Genomic DNA, 23,374 nt, shown 5'->3' with positions numbered 1-23,374 from the left:
AGAGGAGAGGAGAGGAGAGGAGAGGAGAGGAGAGGAGAGGAGAGGAGAGGAAAAAGAAAAAAGAAAAAAGAAAAAAGAAAAAAGAAAAAAGAAAAAAGAAAAAAGAAAAAGAAAAAGAAAAAGAAAAAGAAAAAGAAAAAGAAAAAGAAAAAAAGAAAAAGAAAAAGAAAAAGAAAAAGAAAAAGAAAAAGAAAAAGAAAAAGAAAAAGAAAAAGAAAAAGAAAAAGAAAAAGAAAAAGAAAAAGAAAAAAAGAAAAAGAACTGCTGTTAACAGTGGGTGGTCCAAAAGCACCATGTGGTTTAATATTGTCCTCCTTGCCTTCTGATTTAACATCTATAAAGAAAGGTCATCATAAATTACAGCAACAGTTTAATTACCCTCCTACAGTTGCAGTGATAAAATGCACAGACATTAAGTATTAATAATGTGTTGTAGCAAAAACTGTTCTCAGCACTGACAGCATTTTCACATGCTGCCCAGATAAAGACCCATATTGACCCCATAGCTCAGAGTTAGCAGAATGATTGTCATTTTCATCTGATATCCCTGGAACTTCTTCAGATGCTTGAGTTTTTCATGTTATTAACCAACTTGTTTTTCCCAAGTGTCATGGTTTGACACTGGCACAATGCCAGTGCCCCATGAAAATATACTTCCCTGGTGTTTGCTGTGAGATGTGACCAGGAAATAAGCAAAGCAGGCCTCTACCTTAGAAAAAAAAAGTTTATTAACTAAACTACAAAAGGAAAAAAAAAAAACCACACACACACACGCACACACACACCTGGAAAATGAAAACTCCACAAAAAGCATTTCCTCCTCCCCCCACCACATTTCCAATACATCTTCCAAATTTCAAGTCTCCATCCATCACCCTGTAAATACTCAATTTCAGTCCATCAAGAGGAGAGGAGTCCTTCTTGGGGCCATGGTGACCTCTTCCTTGCATGCCCAGCGCTCTCACCACTGGACAAGGAACAGAGCTGCTTCAAGGGTTATCCTTTTAAGGGTGCTTTGACCAGTTCCAAAAAAAAGCACAGTTTTCTCTCATCTCGGGACCTCTTGTCCCCCCCATACTTGTCTACCCCCTGGGGCCGGGGGGTCTCCAAAACTGAACCCTCTCAGTTCTTTCTGAGCCATCGCCTCCCCCCTGCATGCAGCCTCTGTGTCGCGAGGAAGCATGGTTCTGTCCATGGCTGTACCAAAAAGAGTCCAGCAACCAGCTACTCCATCATCTCTTTCCGGCCTCTTCTTTACTCTCCCAGCCTCACTCACTGCTCCGACTATCATTCTCTTGCCGATTTCCTCTTTATCATCCACTCCATCTCCCCTCCGGGAAAGGTCCAAATGCTCTGTGAGGTCTTCATTGTCCAGAAAGGGGTTAACAAACTTCTGCACGCGGCCAGGCTCCTTCCCTGCTGCACTCCCCCCTTCCCCCTCCTTCTTCACAGGCCGATATCACTTCAAGGCCACAGGCCCGTACCAGCTTTCTCTCTCTCGTCTTCTAGCTGGGGGGGGGGGGGGGGCCCAAATCTTCTCGGGGCCTCTCTCCCTCTGTCTCTCCTGGGGGGGGCTGTCCAACACCTCCTGGTGCCCCCACCACCCTTCCATCCTGAGGGGTCAGGCCTACCTCTGCCAGGCCGCAGGTTTCCCCTCCCCCGCCCAGCTCGAAGCCGGGCAGGGGAGGCCTTGTCTCCTTGCTGGCCGGAAATCAAAGAGAGAGCCCAAGGGAGTGCTCTGCTTCTAACCCCTGTGTTCTCAGAGGCGCATCCACCCTCCGTGGCCAAGCCTGGTGTCAATTTAAAATCTGAACACCTATTGGCCTCTGGCCACTCCATTCCCAGAAGACCTGCTTCCTGTAAACCCACAACACCAAGAAACACAAACTACTTGTTAGTTGCCTGTTATGATCTGGCAACAAGACTGAGAAAGTAATACACTGCAGGCAAGATCAATTTTACCTGTTCTTCTTGGAACATTTTAATGTTTTGGCTGCAAGCAATACAGGAGGATTTCATGGGAAATTGCTGCCTGCAAGCCATGGTTTGGGGAAGTTCTCCTGGGTTAATCAGAAACAAATGGTATCCATGGGAATGACTGCTGAGTGGAAGGAATAGTGTCTGGAGTGAAGAGAAAAGCAAAATGAATGCAGAAGCTATCCAAGCTCTTTCCTGTGCAAAGTGAATGCTAATCACGCTGGTCCAGTGTCTCAGAAAAACTAATTCAGAGCACTAATTCAATGGGAAAAATTCTTCCACTCTTCCACTCAGAAAACAGCAGATTGAGGGACATGGAGTCATCAGTTTACAGGCAAAACAACTGCTGTACCTTGCAACCCTATAATATTGCAAAAGTATGCTTCCCAAACCCATACAATGTCCCACCAAAGGCAGTGCACCATTCTGATCCTCCCTGGCACTTCACCTGGAAATCACTCAGGATTGCAGCAGAACTCTGCATTTTTTCTCATCTTTTCCAGGACTATTTGTGATGTGCTTGCTGGAGACAACTAATCCTTGTGATCTTGAGGACTGATGTTACCATGACACACAAAAAATGATGGGCACATATGTCCTGCTTGATCTCTGTCATCTTAAGGTTTTTCTTTTCACCTTTCCAGAAGACTTCAGCATTACAGAATTTTATGTCACCTTAGAAGAAGCACGTTTGCTACGGATCAGCACGGGTCAAAGACACTTCAAAAACATGTCAAAAAGGGGTTGTGCATTTTGAAAAGTATTTTGATCTACCTACAGAGCCTGAACATTTTAGTGGTAGAGTAATTTTGAGAAAGGCCTATGCATCAGAAATATATGGGGATATGTGATCTTCCCTATGACAAAATGGGTTGGGAGAAAACAAATATTTACAGTATTACTGTGAAATTAAAAGATTTTTCGTTGATGACTTAATGACCAGCACAAGTCATTAAGTCTGAAAAAGCCCTGAAACCCCCATGATTTGTAGTTCTGAAAATACGATCTTGTTGCCATAACATGCTAAAATCTGCAGAAATTCTCCTTTCTAATTTTTGCTTGTTTACAACATGCTGCAGCTGGTATTTTCTTGGGTATTTTCTTATTTTTCAGGGAAATCTTTCAAGTATGACAGTAGTTAACAAAACTGAAATTTAAGAAAGTGCTTCTTCTGCTTTGATATTATGCCAGTTTTCCTCCCATAAAGTCTGAGGGATATTTACAGTCCTGAGCTTACTGTGAATCTTCATGGCCCAGTTCCAGACAAAGAGAATATCAGGCCTAAAAATACAGCTCCACAGATGCCTGGTATATCTAGACAGCACTGGGAGGCAGCACATTTCTGTGGATAGTGCACAGAAGTGGGAGTCCTTAAATGGGGGTTCTCTTTGCAGCTCTCCCACCAAATTTCATCAGGTTTCAGGAAAGCTGGGTTAACTTTCTGTGCTTTGATTTCCTAGATAAGACATGGTGTTAACATAGCTGTTTTATTTTGTAGAATACTTTGATTTTGATAGATAAGAAAGCAAAGTTATGGTCAAATATTTCTCTGAATGACCCAAACCTCCTCCTATTCCTTCTAGAAAGCTCTCAGCCACTTTTCTGAGGATCTTCTGTCAGTGGCACAGAGATTATTTCTGTCCCTCAAAACAGAGGACTTAATCTATCCAATGATTACATATTTGTAAGAAATGTTTATAAAAATGTAGTGGGTTTATTTAATTTCACAGAACCTGTGCAAGTTTTAAAGATGAAATATGTATTGCTAAGGAAAGTTTCTCAAAGTAATCATTCCCTTGGCACTGCAGTGACACCAGAGTGGGCTGGAGGCTTTGCTCAGCTCTGTCCCATGTGAGAGGTCTTGGCAGAGCAGCACAGCCTGCCTCCCCTTCACTCAGCACTCATCCTGCTCTGCAATGGCTGCACAAAATGCGTGCATTTGTGGAAGTTTCTTGTCTTGCAAGTTTCTGTGTAAGGGTTTGACACAGGAACACAGCCTGCAAGGAGCCACTGAATTGAGTTCTGTCTCAGTTCTAAATTTTTAGTTAGTGATTGAACTGCAGATGAATTACAGTGCATATGGGTATAGAAAGGCTCATTAATTCTGGCAGTAATCAGTCTTGTTTGGCTTTACAATGCAGAAACAGTTGTGCTGAGGGTTCTAGAAGAATAATCTCTTTATTACAATGAATATTAAAACAGCTGACTTAATAAAATTAATGTCTATATTGTATCTCTAAGAAAAGGGAATTCCAGGAGATGAATCAGAACTGTTGGAAAAATCTTCAGCATGCCTTTGGCATGTGCTAGATAAAATTTCTTGTCATTTAAGACACAGCACAGTTGTTTAACAGAAATTTAAGAGTCTCTTTATAAACACCATTCCTATTATAATATCAGTTTTGCTGAAATGCTTAAAAATGCAACATGGGCACAACTGACAAATATCAGAAGTAATTTTCAGTATCCTTTTTTTCCTTTTTAAATAACAATTAAAACCAGATTGTCACTTTAAACACAAATAACTAGACAACCAGCCAGCTTATAATATTTTGTAATTCTTATTAGAAAATCAAGAGTAGTAAGACTATTGTCACGATTAGCCAAAATACTCCAAAAAAGTTCCCGCATGCAAAAGAATTGCCTTAGGCTTTGGCTTCAGAGACTTAACAGTCTCAGCCCAGTCTCATAAAATGGCCTGAAATACCAGTATTCCAACAGACCACACTACACAGACTTTCTTCTCCTTCATATAATTGTGAAGGAGAAAATACCCACACAAGAAATTCCCCAGGTGACAGGCTTATAAGACTGGTGGACAGAGACACTCAGTTCAGGAGAAAGGCCAAAGTTTTGGATTTTGTGATGTTTGAAATCTGCCTGCAAAGTCACATTAAACTGAATGGCTTGCCTAAATTTTGGCTGGTTGAACCAGTGATTACTTGAAAATCTCAGCTTTAATTTGAGAAAATGGGTATTTTCTCAGGACCACTGTTGTCCAGAAACCTGCCAGCATGAATCACAAAGGCACAAAACACAGCAGGTAAATAAAAACTATAGTTTTAAAGATCTTATGTATTTTTAAGCTAATCTTACATGGTTTTGAGGGGTGAGATTGTTTACCAAAGGATTTTTATGTTGATGAGTGGCAACACAATTCAGACCTCACTATTAAAGTGTTCAAATCAACCTGAACTATTATGAAAAAAACATGTCAGGAGAACACATACCCTTTTAAGTTATGCAAAATGAGGGCATGGCAACCTCTGGCGTAGGAGCAGCAAAAGAAAACTCAAGAGAATTTGGAATCAACAACCCCTTCCTTTTACTCAGCTGCAACCCAAACAGCATGAGTACAACTTTTATTCCATGGTGTACAGCTCTGTTAGTTTCTCCTTCATACTTACATAAAATCTCCATCATACTTGCTTTGTATTCTTAAGGGGCAAGTTTGAAACATGGAGCTGATCTGAATCAGGTGTCTTCGTATGTGTTGGCAAGCAGTGCAGCCTAATAGGAATGGTTCTGCAGAGCAAAACAGTTGGTGCTGAGGCTCCAACATACACAGTGTGCATATAAGGGAGGTGCTATTTGGGACTAGCTGTAAATTGTGGTTTAGATGCTGCCTGGGAGTGGATCTTCCACTTAACTTCACCAGAAAGATACCCACTTTGTACACCTTAGGCTGCTCTACAATGTGAAACATGACATAGTAAATGGGGCTGATTTGAAGGAGAAATACAGTCCCACAGTGAGCTAAAACACTAACAGAGACACAGCCATTATCTCTGCTAACAGTCTAGTACAGTCCCATCCCACATCTCATCCTTTCAAGGGATGAAAGATGTCATGGATAGCAACCACCACACTCAGTTCTAACAATTTAACAGGCAAGCATCTGCTCTCAGCTGAGACTTGATTCCTTCTACTGTAAATGAGGAAAGAAATATCCCTGAGGAATTATTTGCACACATTAATAGATATTAGATGATTATATGTTAGAAGACATTAATAGATGTGAAGAAGTGGACTCTAGAGGTGCTAGCCATTACTGTTGAGAGAGCCTAGAAAAATACCTTACACAACATTCATACCTTGATAGCTTAAAGATGAGCAGAAGCCCATCCTGTGTCTACAGGAGTAAGATCATCAGCGAGATGCATTTCTGCTATGAGTGTCTGTGATTCTAGAACTGAAATAGTTTTTGATTAACTATAATTTCCTTTTTTTTTTGTATTTTCAAAATATGTAAAGAAGACTTTAACTTTGTACTTTTTTGGGTAGGCATGCAGTTTAAGAAAGGCCTGTGTTTTTCTTTAACGCTTTATTCATAGCCTGGATGGAATCAGTGTTCAGGTTAGGCTGAAAAATAACCTATTTAAGTATATATAAAATATAATTTTTTTACCATACTGCACCTTAATCCAATGTTTTCTCCGCAAGTATTTTCTGACTGGTTGTAGAGACCATAAGTGAGATTCTTCTCTGAGATCACTACATTAATACTCTAGTATTCTGATATTTTCAGGGTTCAAACCTCTCCTCCTACCTAACTATATTAATTTATTATGGCCTAGTTTTCTTAGACTGTAAACCTTCAACATAGTGGTGTAACAAGTATTTGATGTGTTGGTCAACAATACAGGTTTTGCCACTTCAACTCACTGCTGTGCAGCAGCAGGACTATGGCACAGAGAGACAAATCTGCATAACTGTCTGGTCAGCTTCATCAGCACAGAAGCTTAGACACATTTATGTGCTTCCAAAGTGACTTAATTGGTATTTGGCTTTTATTCCTCTTAGATAGCACAAAAATTCTCAATCTAACAGCCAATATCAGCTGTAGCAGTTTTCTCCTTTGTGGGAAAAAAACCAGGGAATACCAAACCACAACCCCACATGACAAATTACTACTTTAGTCATTTGTGGATTTATTTTTAAATATAAACTCTGAGACAGGGCAAATGGAGAGGAATGTGAAAGACAAATCACTTCTAACCAGTGGAGAAATCCAAGGCCCGATACAACCTGCATGCATCAGTTTACAGCAGTGCAGAATCACACCCACTGCCTTTGGCTGGGACTGGCTGGTTTTTAAATTGACTTCTTTGTTCTGTGTGTTGTATTCTTGTCCACTGCAGCTTTCTGTAAGGAGTATTTTCGACAAGAAAGGGTCCTCCTGCTTTAGGCACACAGGCAACACTCCACAATTAATCAACAAGAACAATGCCACTAATAAATTGCTTTCAACTTTTTAATTTACTACTCCTCCATCCTGCTGCTGTGATTTAGTCCATGTCAGTGGGGTCTGGGGCATTCCAGGTAGCAAGGAGATTCTGTTAAGCAATAGTTTCTTTGTGCACAACATCTGGGATACTATGAATCTTTGCTAAGAGCAATCACCTTTCATGGGGCACGTTCCAGGAAAGAGATGTTAGATATTGCAGGTTTCCATCTTTGGCTAAACTGTAAGACTGCTCAGTTCATTGAACAGTCCTGGAACTGAGATAACTTTTGGAATTCACAAATGTGGTCTGATTTAGACCAAAGTAAAATTTGAAAAAAAGAAAATAACTAACTTGTGAATCAAAAAGCCCTGTTTTTCAGTCATCTGTACCTCCAGTGCTTTCCTTTTTAGAAGATTATGTGCATAAATCCCAGGAAAGAATTGTGTAATATAGAGAAAGGAGAGTACTAGTTTGGGTTTGTATTTAGCAGAAATAAAGAATATGGTACTTAATGGGAGAGGGAGTGTCCTATCAGCTTAGCTCAGTAGGGTCTCACATGGCACAGTTTGAATACGAACATTGCTGCAGGGACTGAAAACTACCCTGGTGATTTTTGGACATTATATTACAAACAGCAGAATTCCAGGAAAGGCTTGCAGATCCCTAGAATTGCTTAGCATGTCAAATGAGGATCCAGAGTATACAGGTACACTGGAGGTCACAAGTGCAAGGAGCCTTTGGTTACTGGAGCCTGATTCTTGCACAGAATGGGAATTGCTGGCAAGTCTGTGCCAGGGGATGTTGGTGTAAGCCAGTCTAGAGCTGCCACTGATGTGAATCTCTGCCTCTATTCTGTACAAGCTGGGTGATGCTGCACTGATCATGGCCCTTCTGGATTCCCATGATCCCTAAGTGTCTCTGGGCCTTCTTACTGCTGAGTGCACAGCCCCAGGGGCAGAACCTTTTATTGACCTGGGTGTTTTGGCAAACACAAGTGAAGTAAGTGAAATAGGACAAGGATTCCTAGAGAAGTTAACTAAAAGAGAGACATTGAGGGGCTGGAGTGTGGCCTGAGAAGGGCAATGAAGCTGGTGAAGGATCTAGAGAGTAAATCCTGTGAGGGGCCAGTTAGGGACCTGGGAGTGTTTAGCCTGGAGAAGAAGAGGCTCAGACAGACCTTATTGCTCTCTACCACTCCCTGAAAGGGAGCTGCAGTGAGGTGGAGGCCAGTTTCCATCCAGCTAACATGTGACAGGGCAAAAGAAAATGGACTCAAGATGCAATAGGGGAGGTTTAGATTGGAGTTTAGGAAAAATTTCTTCACGGAAAAGGTTGTCAAGTACTGGAACACCTTCTCAGCAAAGAGGTTGAGCCACCATCCTTGAAGGTATTTAAAAGATGTGCAAATGTGGCGCTTAGAGACACGGTTTAGTGGTGGAGTTGGCAGTGCTGCGTTTATGATTGATGACCTTAAAGATCTTTTCCAACCTAAACGATTCTATGAACTGAAAATACAATGAGTTTGAGGCTGATAAAATGCAGATGAGTGATTTTGAGACAGAATTATGAGGTAACAGGTGTCAGGGGCTATCTGGATGTGAAACAGAATAAGAGCTTGCAACAATATCCAAAAATGAGCCTGTGAACTCTGCACTGCTGTGGGTTAGTGACTGGAAACTGTTGGTCCATCCCTGCTGCTGTGACCATGGGTCACATGCAGTTGTAGGCTTGCAGATAACAGAAGTATGCCAACAGTTTGGCAAGATTTCAGAGAACAGGACCGGGGGGAAGGGCTTCCCTTTCAAGCTCAGGACTCTCAGGCTCCTGTCCATGTCACTCTTGACACCTTCTCTGAGTTTGAGGCCTGAGGACCTTAAAAGGATTGAACTAAATTCTTCCTTAAGCTATTTCTAGACACAGGGGAGCAGGTTAGCAGCAGTAAACTCTCAGCAGCTGACAGTATGGCAAAGAAACTCAGCCCAAACTCTTTTGCATAAGAATGTACTAAATTAACAAGGTGACAAGTATCCTACTGTTTGTATTTTTGGAAAACAGTAAGGGTGATCCCAGTAAGCATGAGGAAAAGTAGGGGGAAATGGAATGACATAAGCAAGTCAAGGTAATTAGAAAACAAATCCTGCTAGAATGCAGAATAGTAAGTCCCAGAAGTCCTGTTATTGAAGTACTTTAAAATAGATAGAGAAGAAAATGAGCAATCCCACACTGATAGAGAGTAGGGAACTGTGTATCTTCATCTTTTGATTTCTACATAAAAATCCTGAGAATGAGCTCTTTATTCAAATATTTTGCCACAACTATTCTTATCCTACAATAGATTTTTTTTTCTTTTTGCTTGGTTATAAAAAATAAAAACAGAAGGACTTGTTCTCATGGCTCTAAGTCCAAATTCAAATACAGTTTCTTGGGTTTCTGTGAGGTGGGGTGAGGTCTCCCTTTTCTAGAAAAAAAGGGAAAGCTCTCCTTTACCTCTCACTTTTTTCCACCCCTCTCCTCCCACCTGTGTGCAGGATCTGAATATTTAAGCTAGGTATTTAACTGGAATGTTTGTCTGCACAATGTTAGGAATAAATCCATGAGCTTTGGCAGTCATATGAACTCAGCATTCTTCTCTAATGAGAAATTACGTAATTATTTATCTGAACGGCATCTGTCATTTAAATCTGTTTGTAGTACTTCTCACCATGAACACGCTTATCCTGCATATGCTTATACTGATTCACAAAAATAACAATCTCATTAATTTGTTCTCAGCACAGGAACAATGGATTCCTCAAGCCCTCAAAGCAACTCTTAAAACTGTTTGAACGTTTAAAGTGAAATATAACAACTCATAAAGAGAAGGCAGTATATGAGTCACCATTCACAAAGAATTTAAGGCAGCGACTTTCAGCAGTGATCAGCATTCATGACCACAAATTAAAAGAAGTTGTTAAACAGACAAATTTGCTCAGGAACACTAATAACTTTTAAAATTATTATGCAATGAAATAAAAAACACATTTCAGTCAGAATTGCATTTGGCTTAGACTGTGGGAAATAGAAAATCAGATCCAAACTGTTTCAGAATGTTTTGTGAAGGTTTATGCTAAAACCTGTCTTCTGAATAGCCCAAGCAACATGCAAACATATGGTCTGAAAATATCTTTTTAAACAACTTCTCACAGATTACAGCAATATTCTAATTTATTTTCCCATCTTCTTTGCACTCTTTTATAAACTCATCTATTCTCTTATACTATTTATAGTAGTAAACAATTTATAACAGACATTTTTTGTTTTAATGTTTGAAGTTTTGTATCAGATAATAATTTCTGGTCAGTAGATGGACTGAAAAATCCCATCTTGCTGAATGAGCCTGTATCCAGCAGCCATTAGCTGGGACACAGACAAACAGGAATATCAACTGGTGGTTTTGTCATGTGATCTCTTCCACTGCACATACAAATATAGAACATGACCATAAAAAGTAACAGAACATGCTCTCTGCAAAGTAATTTATTGCAGTTGATGCTAGATTGGTATGCCAGCTGGAATTACCTTCCTGGCTCCTACTATTTTCACATATACAGATAATAAAGGCTGTGCACTGCAACAGATTCCAAATGAAAAAAATAACATTATTAACAAGAAACAAAACTCCACAAAAGCAACTTTTAGCAATCTTGACTGTTTGAAAATGTTTGCTAGTGACTCAGAGCACAAATTAAAGAGTGAAATGAATTCTATAACTTCACCATTTTCATAGAGAGAAAAAAATATCACTTTTTGATGATATACATTTCTCTCTTTGCTAAGCACAAAAATATCCAAGGATTATTACAGATATAGGAGCTTTCTTTTTGTTTGAATTCCTTATTCATTAGTTTGTAAGCTGCAAGAGCTGAGCTAATTTATTTTTCCAGCACATTTTCCCCTCCCTCTTTTTTTTTTAAAGGCACCATGTATGACATCCCAACCTGACAGGAACTCAGTAAATCCCCTCAGTCTCCACACCGCTGTCTCTGAATGTCTACAAAGCTCCTATGCCATAATTGCAACTCGCTGGCTCATTCACAGCTTTACATTATAAAGCAAACAGTCTAGACAGCTGAATGACAGAATTACTCTCTTTTCTCTTGCATTTATAGATATGCTGTCATCTTCATTTGCTTTTCTCTACTCTGTGCATTCTGATACACTAATGATCAGCTTTCCTGTTTGGATTCCACACTGACTCCATGGCTCTAGGCTATAAATACAACCAGAGCCGAGATGACATCACAGCAATAAGGTCCCGGGGGAGCAGGGGCAGGATGCCTATTTCTTTCCTTCTCCTGGGTTAGCTGGTGATTACCAGCTTTTTCAAAATGCTTAACCAATGTGACTTTATAATAGAAAGTTTTTTCCTCATTGTGATGGAGATATAAAAAACCTAATGCCTGGAACCATCACTCTCTGCAGTGGGAAAAAAATACTCAATTTGTACAGAATAGGCAGCCTTCAATTATTTTCACATCTGTCCATAGTATAATTGGGTGTATCTGTGCAAAAAAATATATGCAAAAAGAGAAAAAGAATGGACAACAGTGTGTGTTCTGATGTCTACAAAAATGTGGACCTAACAGTCTTTAAAAAAACTTAAGTAACTGGACTGGGTTTGCTCTCACTGATAAAAAGAAACTTTAGTCTGTAATATTCCTGGTATTTTTACTTTGGAATGATGTGTACACACATATCATGTGGCACCTCCTCTGTGCTAAAGGATAGTTAAATGATAAAAGTGTGCTTTCTCGCCTTCAACAAACTGCAGAAATCTATGCAAGCCTGATAATGTACAACTCAGACGTATGGATGGCCAGCTCTGGTGATGTTTATGACAAGATTTTTATTATTTGTTGCTTTTCTTAATGGTTCTGTAACCATCATTCTAGATTGCTGGAGAATCTCTTTTTACCTCTACTCTTTCTTTGTTGTTTGTTTTTTAGCGTGTTTTGTTGACATTTTAAAATAAAAATTTCTAAACTTTACAGTTGAAAAATCTCAAACTTGACGTCGACTTGAGGTCAGAAAGTTGTAAGGGTAGGAGTAGGGAGAAGCCATTGCCATTCTCACTGGAAAAGCAGAGAAAATCCTACTGATAGCACATCAGCACAGGAGGCCAAACCAGGACCCACAGCTTATTCTTGTACCAGAGCTGGGACAATCCCAACACTCCAGAACACTACATTACATTATGGGCCATCAGAAACTGGTCACTGGAGGATATTTTACCTATGAACATGTAGAATTTTGTGGGCCACTGGGTGAAATTGTATTCACAGCCAATATAAATGACTGCTTGAGGCCTGTACCGATGGGAATTTTGCCTGTTCTGTGTGAGCCATGACCCACTTTTACTCTCTGAGATCAGGGACAGCTGGAAAAACAACTGATCCCTTCTTGCTTGGAACTCTGAAGTCTACTCTTTAATATCTATGGGCTTTTTTTTTCTTTTCCTTAGTACCCTTGCCATTAAAACATACTGATTACAAAAACTTCTAATTTGTGTCTCTAAGAACAATAGTGATAGCAAAACTTCAATAAATTATACCATGTGCAGAGAGTTCTGATTTGCAAAAATGGATTTTAGTGCACTTTGGAGCAGAGAACTAGTGGAAAAAGGCAGAACTGAAGGCAAGGGAAGACTTAATTCTCTGCATACTCCAAGGAGGAAGGTTCAAGGGTGGTCCCACAGAAGAGCTGATTGCTATTCCCAGGAATGATAAAGTGCTATTGGCTCTGAACCTTCTAGAAACTACAAATGAGATTCATAACAACTCCACAACTTCCCTGAGCTTTCTAGTGAGGGGAGAATTTAAACAGTTGCCACTGAAACAAGTCTATAAATCAACTCGATAGAAGTTCGTTTTTCATTTTCTTGACAAAATGCTTTCCCTTTTTCCCAAACTGGCCTAACTTGGACTTCAGTTTGGGGAATACTGAGTGTATGGGCTAATATTGGTTTTTCTCTCACTGGCTTATACCCTGACTTCAATGTCTACCACATAGCATCCCTGGGGGGCTGGAAAATAGCCATTTCCAGCTTCCAGAGAAAGACTGATCCCACTTACGAATGTAAAGTGGACACTCCTTTGCTTTCTTCAATGATCTTATATTCATTGGTTCATCACAGAAAAGGTTCTTAACCCCAGACCATGGCTTTCTGATTATTACAGCACCATGCTTATGAAAGTGAAAGCAAGCCCCCAAGTGCACTGTATAAATAAAGGAACAAACAAAGCAAATGCAGGATCAATAACATATGGCAACACAGATTTTTTTATACACTGCCTTTTGAAGCTCCAGGTCACTTTCCTTACCTCTTGAGGCTCTTGACATTGAGATGCTAAGAGCAAGAAAGATCTCTGCGCTTGGAAAGCAGCACGTACCATCTCTGCCTGTAACAAAAGGAGGAATATAAATTAAACCTTAGCCTGTAACCTCCAATGCCTCTTTGTGGCAGCTGAAAGTCAAGTGTGACAGCTCAAATCTTCCTTGCTGCTTTTCATCTAAATCACAGCAACACTGACTGGAAGAAATGTATTAAAGTACTAGCTTAGCTATAATTTTTTTTTTTTTACACCTAAGGTTAAATTCCCTATCTTCTTCAGACAGGAAATAAAATGAGTTGATAAGCAGGCTTTTAGTTATAATTCCTACTTTTAGTCACAGGAGGACCTAATTTTAACACTTCAGAGTATGTCTAGGCATTTTAATAGTGATGCTTATACCCAAGTGCATAGCAAGAACTTATTACCACTGGGAACAGCAATCTGCAAGCTTTGTGTTGAACTGCAGCTTAGGCTGTAGTTGATGTTCAGGGTGAGGGCAGCTTGGCACATTTGCCGAGGGACTACAGTATAATTCATTCCTTGCCTGTGATCTGTGGGCACACTTGATGGCCATGAGAGATGGTGGCTGAAGGTTTTTGGGCAGTTTTCCACTCACAGAACTCTAACATCTGGGTTAAAGCTGCACCTGACAGTATGCTTTCGTGTCACCAGTTTGGATGGGTGATAAATCTCTACACTCATGGGTGTTTAATAATATTCAAATTTCTGGTCTTTTTTGCTTATTTGAACCTTATACATTTTCTGTACATTCTTATTGATATAGACTGATTTGAATGAGTATTCCAGTATTACCTCTATCTCATCCAGGTGGAGGAGTAGTGACTAGGAAAAAGCATTACTGGTATAGAAAAGAATTATTCATAACTAGAATATATTGCTAAATACAAACCAAGCCAAACCAAATGCATTTAAGTTAACCTAATATGAATAGGTACATTTATAATCACTTTCTGAAAGGGTGGGGAAGTGCATGCCGTTTTTCCTTGGGGTTTTTCAATCTAAAAAGAAAACAAGGTAATTATATATACAGACCCATGTGGATGCAACTTAAAATACATAAAAGTCAGGAAATTTGATGTTGTAGCAAAGTAAAACAGCTAAATTGTGTTTATTCATCTTAAAATGTGATGGCATGAATAAAACACAATCTGTTAGGATGAAAGTCACTGCAAGGAAGATGGTAAAAGAGACCCAGCTTGGACAGTATTTGGGGAGAAAGGAATAATATGGTCTGACACACTGAGATTTGGAAGGGTATAATCATCTCTATAAATAGATACAGAAATAAATAATAAGGGAAACCTAAATTTTCCAGCCAGAGACATAAATACCATCAATAATAGCAAGGTTTAGATATTCTTAGACGTTTCAGGTGACTTTTTTTGGTACAGAAATTCATGAAACAACAAGGTATGGGTTATTTTAAACTTGGGGGGGTTTTGTGTGTGTGAGGAGAACCTTGTAAAACAGCTGAGAAAAAACTGATATTCCTGAGGAGGAAGTGATTATAAATGAATTCAGTGCTGCTTAGATTGCAAGATGGATAAAAATAAATCTGTAACTAAGGCTTGGTATAAGGCAAACTTTTAGAAAATAGAAAAACCAATGAAAGAAGATGATTGGTCTAAGGAACTTAATTGAATGCAGGAAAGGATGGAATTACACTGAGAATGGAAATAACCTGTGTGCACTGGGTAGGAGAGAGAAATTGTAGGAAAGGGTTAGTCTCTAAATGAACAAATAATGAAAGCAATATAATAAGAATAGGTACAAAACCCTCACAGAGTGAGAGGAGGCCTGGATTACCAAGCAGAACTTCTTTTCAGGCACTGTAACACATACAGCGAAGGAATGACGGATAAAGGCTTTTTTGAACTGTACCTTGCATGGGAAAGTAAAACAAAGTTGTCTTTTTTTAGTTAGTGGAACAATAAAGCAACAAAGCAACGAAGTGAAGCCCTGGCAGTGCTCTGAAGGGCAAGTTTGATATGTCTACATTATTTTTTATATATAGATTATCTGCTGCTGAATTACATGCTCTTCCCCAGTTTCAAGGAAGTCAGCGTACATAAAGATATTGAAAGGGTAGCTAAGGAGAATGATGGTAAATCAATGGGAATTACGTTAATTGAAAGGGAAGTCAAATATCTGCAGCTCAGTGACAGAATCATTGGGTCCACATTATCTTTTTTCCAGGCTACTGAAGACACTGGCAGCTGGAACCACAAGTAGAAAATATTTTAAATATATATTATTTGGAGAGAGCACTACATGTCAGAAATATGCAATGATGGATTGGGCAAATATGCCCAAGAAGAGGGAGGGAAGTTAAGTCAAGTGATATCATGACTGTTAGCTTGACTTCAGCACCATGAACATTTAAACCAGCTTTGAAACAAGCGATTAAAACACGTGGAAATGAAAAGCAGGAGAAATTACAATGGGATTACCTATGGTTGAAATAATTACTTTACTTTTTACACAAAGATAATGTGTCAGATCTAGTATATCTGGGTATCATATAAAATGCTTATTGTGGGTCCCCATGGGAAACTCATACTTTGAGTGGAAATGACACAAATTAGGATTGAAATTTTTCAGTTGGATAAGAAGCTTGATAAGCAGAGGCAATAATAAGGTATATTACAGATGGCGCTACTCGAGAGGAGCAAAGTTGCTAGTTGTGTTTCTCAAGGATTAGTTTTAGGAGCAATCAATATGTTTCTTAGTGTCATAAGAGCAAGAATTAGGTGTGCAGTCATAACATTCTTGGGCAACCCAAGGTTAGGAGGTTTTAACACAGTCAAGAAGGACTCACTCATCGCTTCAGAAGAGTAAGACAATTTTGTTGGTGCAGATAATATGAATTGGAAAAAATTTAACAATCCTCCCTGGTGCCTTTCTAAAACAATGCATAGTTCTCAGTGTAAATATGAACTGATTAAATGGAAATACTGAAAACTGGAAAATACAAGTATAAAAGCCAGGAAGGTGGTTTTGTGAAAAGAACATATGCAGTTCTACAGAGGATGTGGCAAAGTATTTTCAGTAGATCTACAGAAGCGTTAGTATCATTAGAGAGAATCTATTCTGGAATTCTGTGCATAGCATTAAAAGTCACCTGTGTTAAAAAAAAAAGAGCTTAAATCAGAGTTGATGCTGAAACAAGCTACTTGGATTTTTAAAGCAATGACTATCTGTCACACAAAGATAAAATTTAAGTTTCACTTATTTTTCTTAGCAAGAAAGTGGTTGAGGAATATGACAATTCTTTCTCATAGACAATGCAAATAGTAGAGAATGAAGAAAATGGTAGTGTCAGCACATAATCACAGGTCTGAAAACTGGACCAGGAGTAAATGCAGTCTCAAATTAATAAGATTTCCAACAACGCAAAAAGTGAAGTTCAGAAGGGATCTTTCCAATTCCTCCAAAGAGGCAGCATTATTTTAAGACAGAGCTTTAAATGCTGATCAAACAGATCATAAACATGAGAAAAGAGTCCTTAGATATAGATAGTCAAGATTGTTTATTGAGCTCTTAAACACATACTGAGCTGTAACATCAATGAGGTTTGAAAAATGTATCTGTCTGGCACTTTGTCTACACTGCATTAAACACACACTTTTGGGATCCCGGTGGTCACTATGGAGGTTGAAGTGGATTTTTTCCTCCGCTCTGAGTACAAAGTAACAACTGGTTTCTTGTCTCATTGTTAATTTCTTTTTGATGAAGCAGTTGAATTTGGTCAGAGCTGGAGACAGACCATTGGATGATACACACTGATGTTCCTGACATTCCTTGACTATGCCTCACATGTGTGTGAAAACTGTTGTTGTTGGATGTGGAATCAGGATTCACTTCTCCTCCAGAACTCTATTACTTCTCCTTCTCTAGTGCAGAGTGTGGCCAAGGCCACTTTCTCAAAGTGTCTGGGAACTGTCTTTAAGAAATCTTGTGCTATTGAGTGCACACAAGCCATAGGCAAGACTCTTTTGAATTACCTCAAAAGAATGCTACATTTAAATGGTGGCTTCTTGCAATTTTTTAATTATCCAAAATTTATTACAAGATGTTTGAAACATTCAGTTGCCAGTAGACTATATATTGATTACAAGGCTTGTGCTATGTGCCCAAAATTTATCCACTCCCAAAAGCTTTTAACTGCGTAGGGATCAGAGCAGCCACATCTCCCACCTCTGAATGTAAATCTTAATAAAACAATCATGCTAACACAGTATTTGCATTTTACAAGTAGAATTTTATAAGAATTCTGCCACAGTGACTTACTTCTTTCTGCAACAGCGTTAAAAACAGCTTTCAGACTTTTACTGCTTCTGAGCATGCTGTATTTCTTTCCCTGCATCCCTTCAAAGTAACAGAAGAGTTTCTTCTCATTAAGAATGCATTAGTTCAGTCTATCACCATTCCACTTCTTTTTTGTAGTCTTTCAAACGTGACATTTCACTGCTACCTCCTTGTGCTTAGCAGCCAGGCCGTGTAACTAAGCAGGCAGCATCACAATTTTGGAGGGAGGTGATTCTTTCATGAGACCCCCCCTCAACACCAGCAAAGACTAATGAGTGAAAACACACCAGAGGGCATCTTTCTCAACAGCTTGTGTGGCTCAGACAAAAGACTGCTACAGAAGAAATCAGCTGAAACTCTTTCAGTTATATATTCATTTATAGTAATGAACTTGAGTGTCAAAAATAGTATAGGAATGGTGAGTAAATTTATCAGAGTAGAATACACCACCAATTTGCACACATCTCTCTGCAGACAAAAATGGACATGTTCAGGAGCAATAGAAAATTGACACCTGAAAACTTCGGGTAATCCTTTTGGCATTCCGGGATTACACACAGACAAATCAATCATCAAACAGATTCCTCAGATGAGGTGAGTATTTTGAAGGAAGCAAATTCCTGAAAGCATTTCCTACTCTGCTTTTAGCAATTTGTTCCAGAGGCTGGAGGAGACAGCTGTGACTTAGGACCTGAATTCCAGGACCATGTGACATTCCATGCACCACCCCAATTTCCCCACTGGTAAAGTGTGGAATAATGCATCTTAATCCTTCACCTCAGGTCTGTTTGACAGCTGACTCAGGTGACTGATATAGCTGGAAGAGCTGAAGTTGGATATGTGTGCCATGACAGCTCAGTTCCATGCTGTGGAAACCTGTGGCTGACCACAGTGAGTGATCTCTCTGTCGCCACTGCAGTAACAGCACTGACTGGTCTCTTCTCAGTTAAGCCTGCAGAGGTTAATGGAGGAATCATATGTATTTAGAAATAATCTTTTAAATAGCAACTGGTTTAACCTTCTCTGTCATAACATAATGCCAAACTCTGATATTTGTCAGAAGCCACTGCTTGAAAAATTGCCAGAGGCTCTATGAGAGATGTCTAATGAAGACAACGCTGCTGACCCGTTTGAAGGAGCATGAGTACAAATTCCACTCAAACTTGCACTATTTCAAACTGAGTAGATGCAGATGCACTGGACCTGAAACTTAAATTTCCAGTTTGCTTTGCTGAGGTTCAGCTCTCCAGAGCACATGTGGGTTCAGGATCTGCCTCTTCCTCATTTTAAATGTTCCATTCAATCTAAGTTGACCTTCACTCTGGTATCCAAGTATCAATAAAGATAAATATTATTTATGTGCCAAGCAAGCTACAAGAACAAACAGGCACATGCACTCGCATCTCAAGTTACATTTAAATTCACTAGTTGAAAAAAACCCCAAAACTAAGTAGAAATAAGATAAACAAACATAAGATTTCCTAATGAAATTTTAGTCAAGAAAATTACCCTGGCCTTATAATATTGAATTTGTCAAATGCTATTGTACTTAATACCGTATTTTCTCAAAATCAAAGCATTTAAAAGCACAGTGTAAATATCAGAATGCACTGGACTTCTATTGTTGGAGAATATTACACATCTGCTTATATATACACATTAATATATAAATATAACATTAACAGAGATAATTCGCAAATCAAAATACAGTTCTAGATAGTAAAGAGGACACAAGGGAAAAATGGGATTTAGTGGTGCTGAGTTCAAAATGTAGTTTCTGCAGAAATAATTATGGGTCCTTTGTATCTATCAAAAGACACAGTGACTGACCGTAGTTTTCAATTCAGCAAATGAAAACTACAGATGGAGCTTCATTGACCCCAGCCTTTCTCTAAGAGGGACAGCACTACCAGAGCAAGAGACACAGTTTGTCTTTTACATTTTGCTTTCAAAAGCCTCTTCAAAGTGAAGTGGTAAAGTGGCTGCTGGCTTGAAGGGAGAGGAAAGAAATGGAAAAACAATGGAGTTTAAGTTAAGATGGGGCTGCTATAGAAACCACCCAGACTAGCAAAATAGACAGTATTTATTTTGAACAGCTAATTGGCTGATAGAGATTTTTAAAACCTGTACCAAGCCTTAAGGAGCCACTGGCAGTTCTACAAACAAAGCACTTTTTACTCTGAAAAATGAAAAGTAAGAAAGAAAAAAACTGTCACCTTTCTCTCACTGGTCCATGCAGAAAACAGGGTTGAAATTCAAGTCAAAATTGAAGTCAGTGGGAGATTTGCCATTGGTTTTTACAGAACCAGACACCACCTGAGATATTTTCTTTTCTACTTTCAGACAGATACATTGACTATCACCAATTAGCTGTCCCCTATACTGAGGTTTTTTGGTGTTTTTCAGCCTTTATGGCTACATCTATATTAGGGAATTTTAGCTGAAATTCCTCAGCATCGCTACTGCCTGTATAGTACCAATCGGTGCTGGTCTCTCTGGATATTTAAATCTGCCAGTGTATTAAACACTGTGTCATGTAACTGTGCACAGTATTACTTGTTTCAGAGTAGCATCTGTATCTCTGTTCATTAACTTTAATTATTAGTAAGCTTCACTGTGACTTAAACCATTCTTACTTCTGGTGGAGTTCAAACCATACCGTTCTTTAAGATCTCTCAGTGCTAATTAATGATGTAAAATGGATATAATCGTTTAGGGTAGATTGTTGCTGCCATTTTATTTCTCCATTTGAAACATGAACTGCACAGATGAACTGGAGAAAAGGGATATTTAAAAACACAACAGTTGTTTTTACATTAATTGCCTTGGGTAAAGAATATACATGTTCTGCACCGTTTGCACCAATAAAGTTCACTACAGTGTTCCAGAATTTCCTCTAAGCTCTCTCAGTTTTGAATGACATGTGGTTTTCTGATTGATTTCAAGGGACTGTTAAATTTAAAACATAATGAATACTATTTAAATGTCAGATTTGTTAATTAATTAGTTATTAATATTAGTAGCAGAAACAGTCAATTATTTTGTTCATCTGTCACGGCTTCAAACAGATATAAATATTTTGCTTTAGGGCCATTGCAGCTTATTACTGCCAAGTGAAGCAAAAGAAGATCATATTCTCCAAAAATGTCTCAAATAACCTTTGCCACCCATAAGAGAGGAAAAGCAAGCCCAGACCAAAGCTATTGACTAGCTGATGCTCTCCTAAAGCTCAGGCTGCTTTTTTTTTCTTCCAGATTCACAAGTTCTTCATTAATCTCTTTGACAACAGCCAAAAATCTACAAGTTTCTTGACCTCTGTTCATTTCAACTTTCACACAGAAGTTCCAATAACAGATGAAATGTACTGATAGTTAGGGATTCCAGAAGATTCAGCATAGAAAAATGTCATCTTATTGCAGGAGCTCCATACTGTTGCCTCCTTATCGCTAAAGTTTCATGCCTTCTTGGTGTTTTCTCATAGGCAGCACTTGAGAGCACTAACTCTTTCTTCTTCACAAGGTGGCCAACTGACTCCAGTTGCCCTCTCAACCAGCCACCCCACTCTTTTATAGCACTCTTCTTCTCACTGGTTACAGCTGTGGCCTGTTTAAGTCAGGCCTGTTCCTAATCTTTGATAATTGGCCCAGCTGCAACTCCTTAGGGGTAAGATTACTTTCTACACTATCTTTATTTTCTTATATTCTATCCCCCTACAGAAAAATACTGAGAATCGTGTACAAAAATAAGAAGTCCACTCATTACTCAAGATGTGGTCTATTTACAGACTAAAGTATTGGTAGTTTTACAACACCCTTCTTTTCTGAGCAGTTTTGAAAATGTTCCAAGAATTTAAGTTTGCCATTTCCATCACAGACTTCTGCAAAGGGCCAAGTCACCTGATGGAGATTTCCTGCCGCCTCACTGCACAGCACACAGCCATGGATCTATGTTTAGAGGCCTCCACACCAGTAGAAGTAAAGGGTGCTATTGTCACATTGCAGCGCCTGATCTAGATGTAAGCACCTGGTCTCCCTGGTGCTTCTCTATAGACCAGACTCAGCCACAAAATTCTTTGTCAGCTGTGCGGGATTTGTGCTGTCATTTTCTGCCTCTGTAATATGTCATTAGTGATCACCATAGAAACAAACAACAGATAAAAAGAGCCAAACATTTTGAAAACACCGTAAGAACAAATGGCTTCTCTTCATCACTAAAATACCAGGCCACCATCGTTGGCTGGAGCTTCTAATAACCAAAGACTGTCAATACTGTATTTTATGAGTGTTAGGGTATGAGTAACAACAATCAGTGATAAGCGGGATTTATCTGCCTCCATTTTGTTAAATAACCCAGGACTCCTGAGGTAAAAGGCTTTTCCAAGGGGAATACATTTAAGCAAAAACATTACATGAATATTCTTTGTATCACATGTCAAAGATTATGCCATGACAAAATGTTTTTTTCTTTTTTTTTGGTAATCTGTATTAGGGAGAGTAGACAGAAAGCACCCCAACCTGCACAGGGAGGAAATTTGCCACAGTCTTCCTGAGAGCTCTTACAGCTCTTCATCCTGACCAGCCTACAAAAAAACAAGCAGGTTTCTCCAAGAGTGATGGCAAAGAGAAACCAGCTCAGTTCAGGATTTGACTGAAGAACAGAAAGCGGGTACATTAACATTTCATAGCCCTTTGAAGCCTCTAGTTTCTCCATTTACCTGGAGCTACATTATGCATCTCTGAAAAAGGGCATTACTTCTTTAAATAAACAAAAACTGCATACAATGCACTGAAGTAATGAAGTCTAAACTTTGTTATTACCAAGATCAACAGTTTTTTAAATTCAGGTGCCTTCTTTCCCATGAACATCTGAGCTCAGAGTTCTTTGGAGGACCCAGTTGCTAGCATTGAGGAACTATTTGTGGAAAGACCTCATTTCCCTGAGGAAAAGCAAACCTACATTTCCTTCATGGAGCACATGTAGTAAGCCAGCACATCAGAGAACCACAGAGATCTCGGGGCCTGCAGGTCTCATTGTGATGTGCACAAACATGCTTTTGCTGTGCTGGTTGCAGGCACTCTGGTTATTTCTCTGCTGGGCTGCTTTGTCCCTGAGGCTGCTGCTGCGCGCCCCCACTCTCTATCACCAGCTGTTCTGCCAGAAGCCCTTCTCAGTGAAGGTCCAAATCCATACTAAAGGAATTTCAGAAAAGACTTTAAAATTTCACAGGCTTTAGATGTGTCCCTGATTTAACAGATATAAGTTCTAGGAAGTTCAGATGCTTCTCTCTGTAAATTAAAAGGTTTTCTTGAGGTTTTACTTCAGAAATATACTTCTAGCAGTTATCACTGAGTACCCCTGTGAAGAACTGATTTCTTGACTTTGTCTGACAAGTTGCCTGATAAAGACTGAAGACCCACTGATTCCTAAGAAATTGTACTACCTTTAGGGAGAAAGTTTGGACAAATAGGT

The 23,374-nt window shown here is 39.2% G+C and overlaps 1 protein-coding gene across 1 annotated transcript in view; it reads right to left on the bottom strand.

Moving 5' to 3' along the window:
- The window catches only part of CAP2 (cyclase associated actin cytoskeleton regulatory protein 2), a 69,791-nt gene that overhangs the window by 23,054 nt on the left and 23,363 nt on the right, over window positions 1-23,374 (bottom strand). The window contains exon 4 of the mRNA XM_005420982.2: window positions 13,565-13,642. Within this exon, the coding sequence (XP_005421039.1) occupies window positions 13,565-13,642 (78 nt within the window). The remainder of the gene's footprint in view (window positions 1-13,564; window positions 13,643-23,374) is intronic.

This window comes from Geospiza fortis, unplaced genomic scaffold, assembly GCF_000277835.1.
Source record: "Geospiza fortis unplaced genomic scaffold, GeoFor_1.0 scaffold104, whole genome shotgun sequence".
Classification (NCBI taxonomy): domain Eukaryota; kingdom Metazoa; phylum Chordata; class Aves; order Passeriformes; family Thraupidae; genus Geospiza; species Geospiza fortis.
The sequence above is the reverse complement of the archived record's forward strand: the minus strand, read 5'-3'. Positions and strand labels throughout refer to the sequence as shown.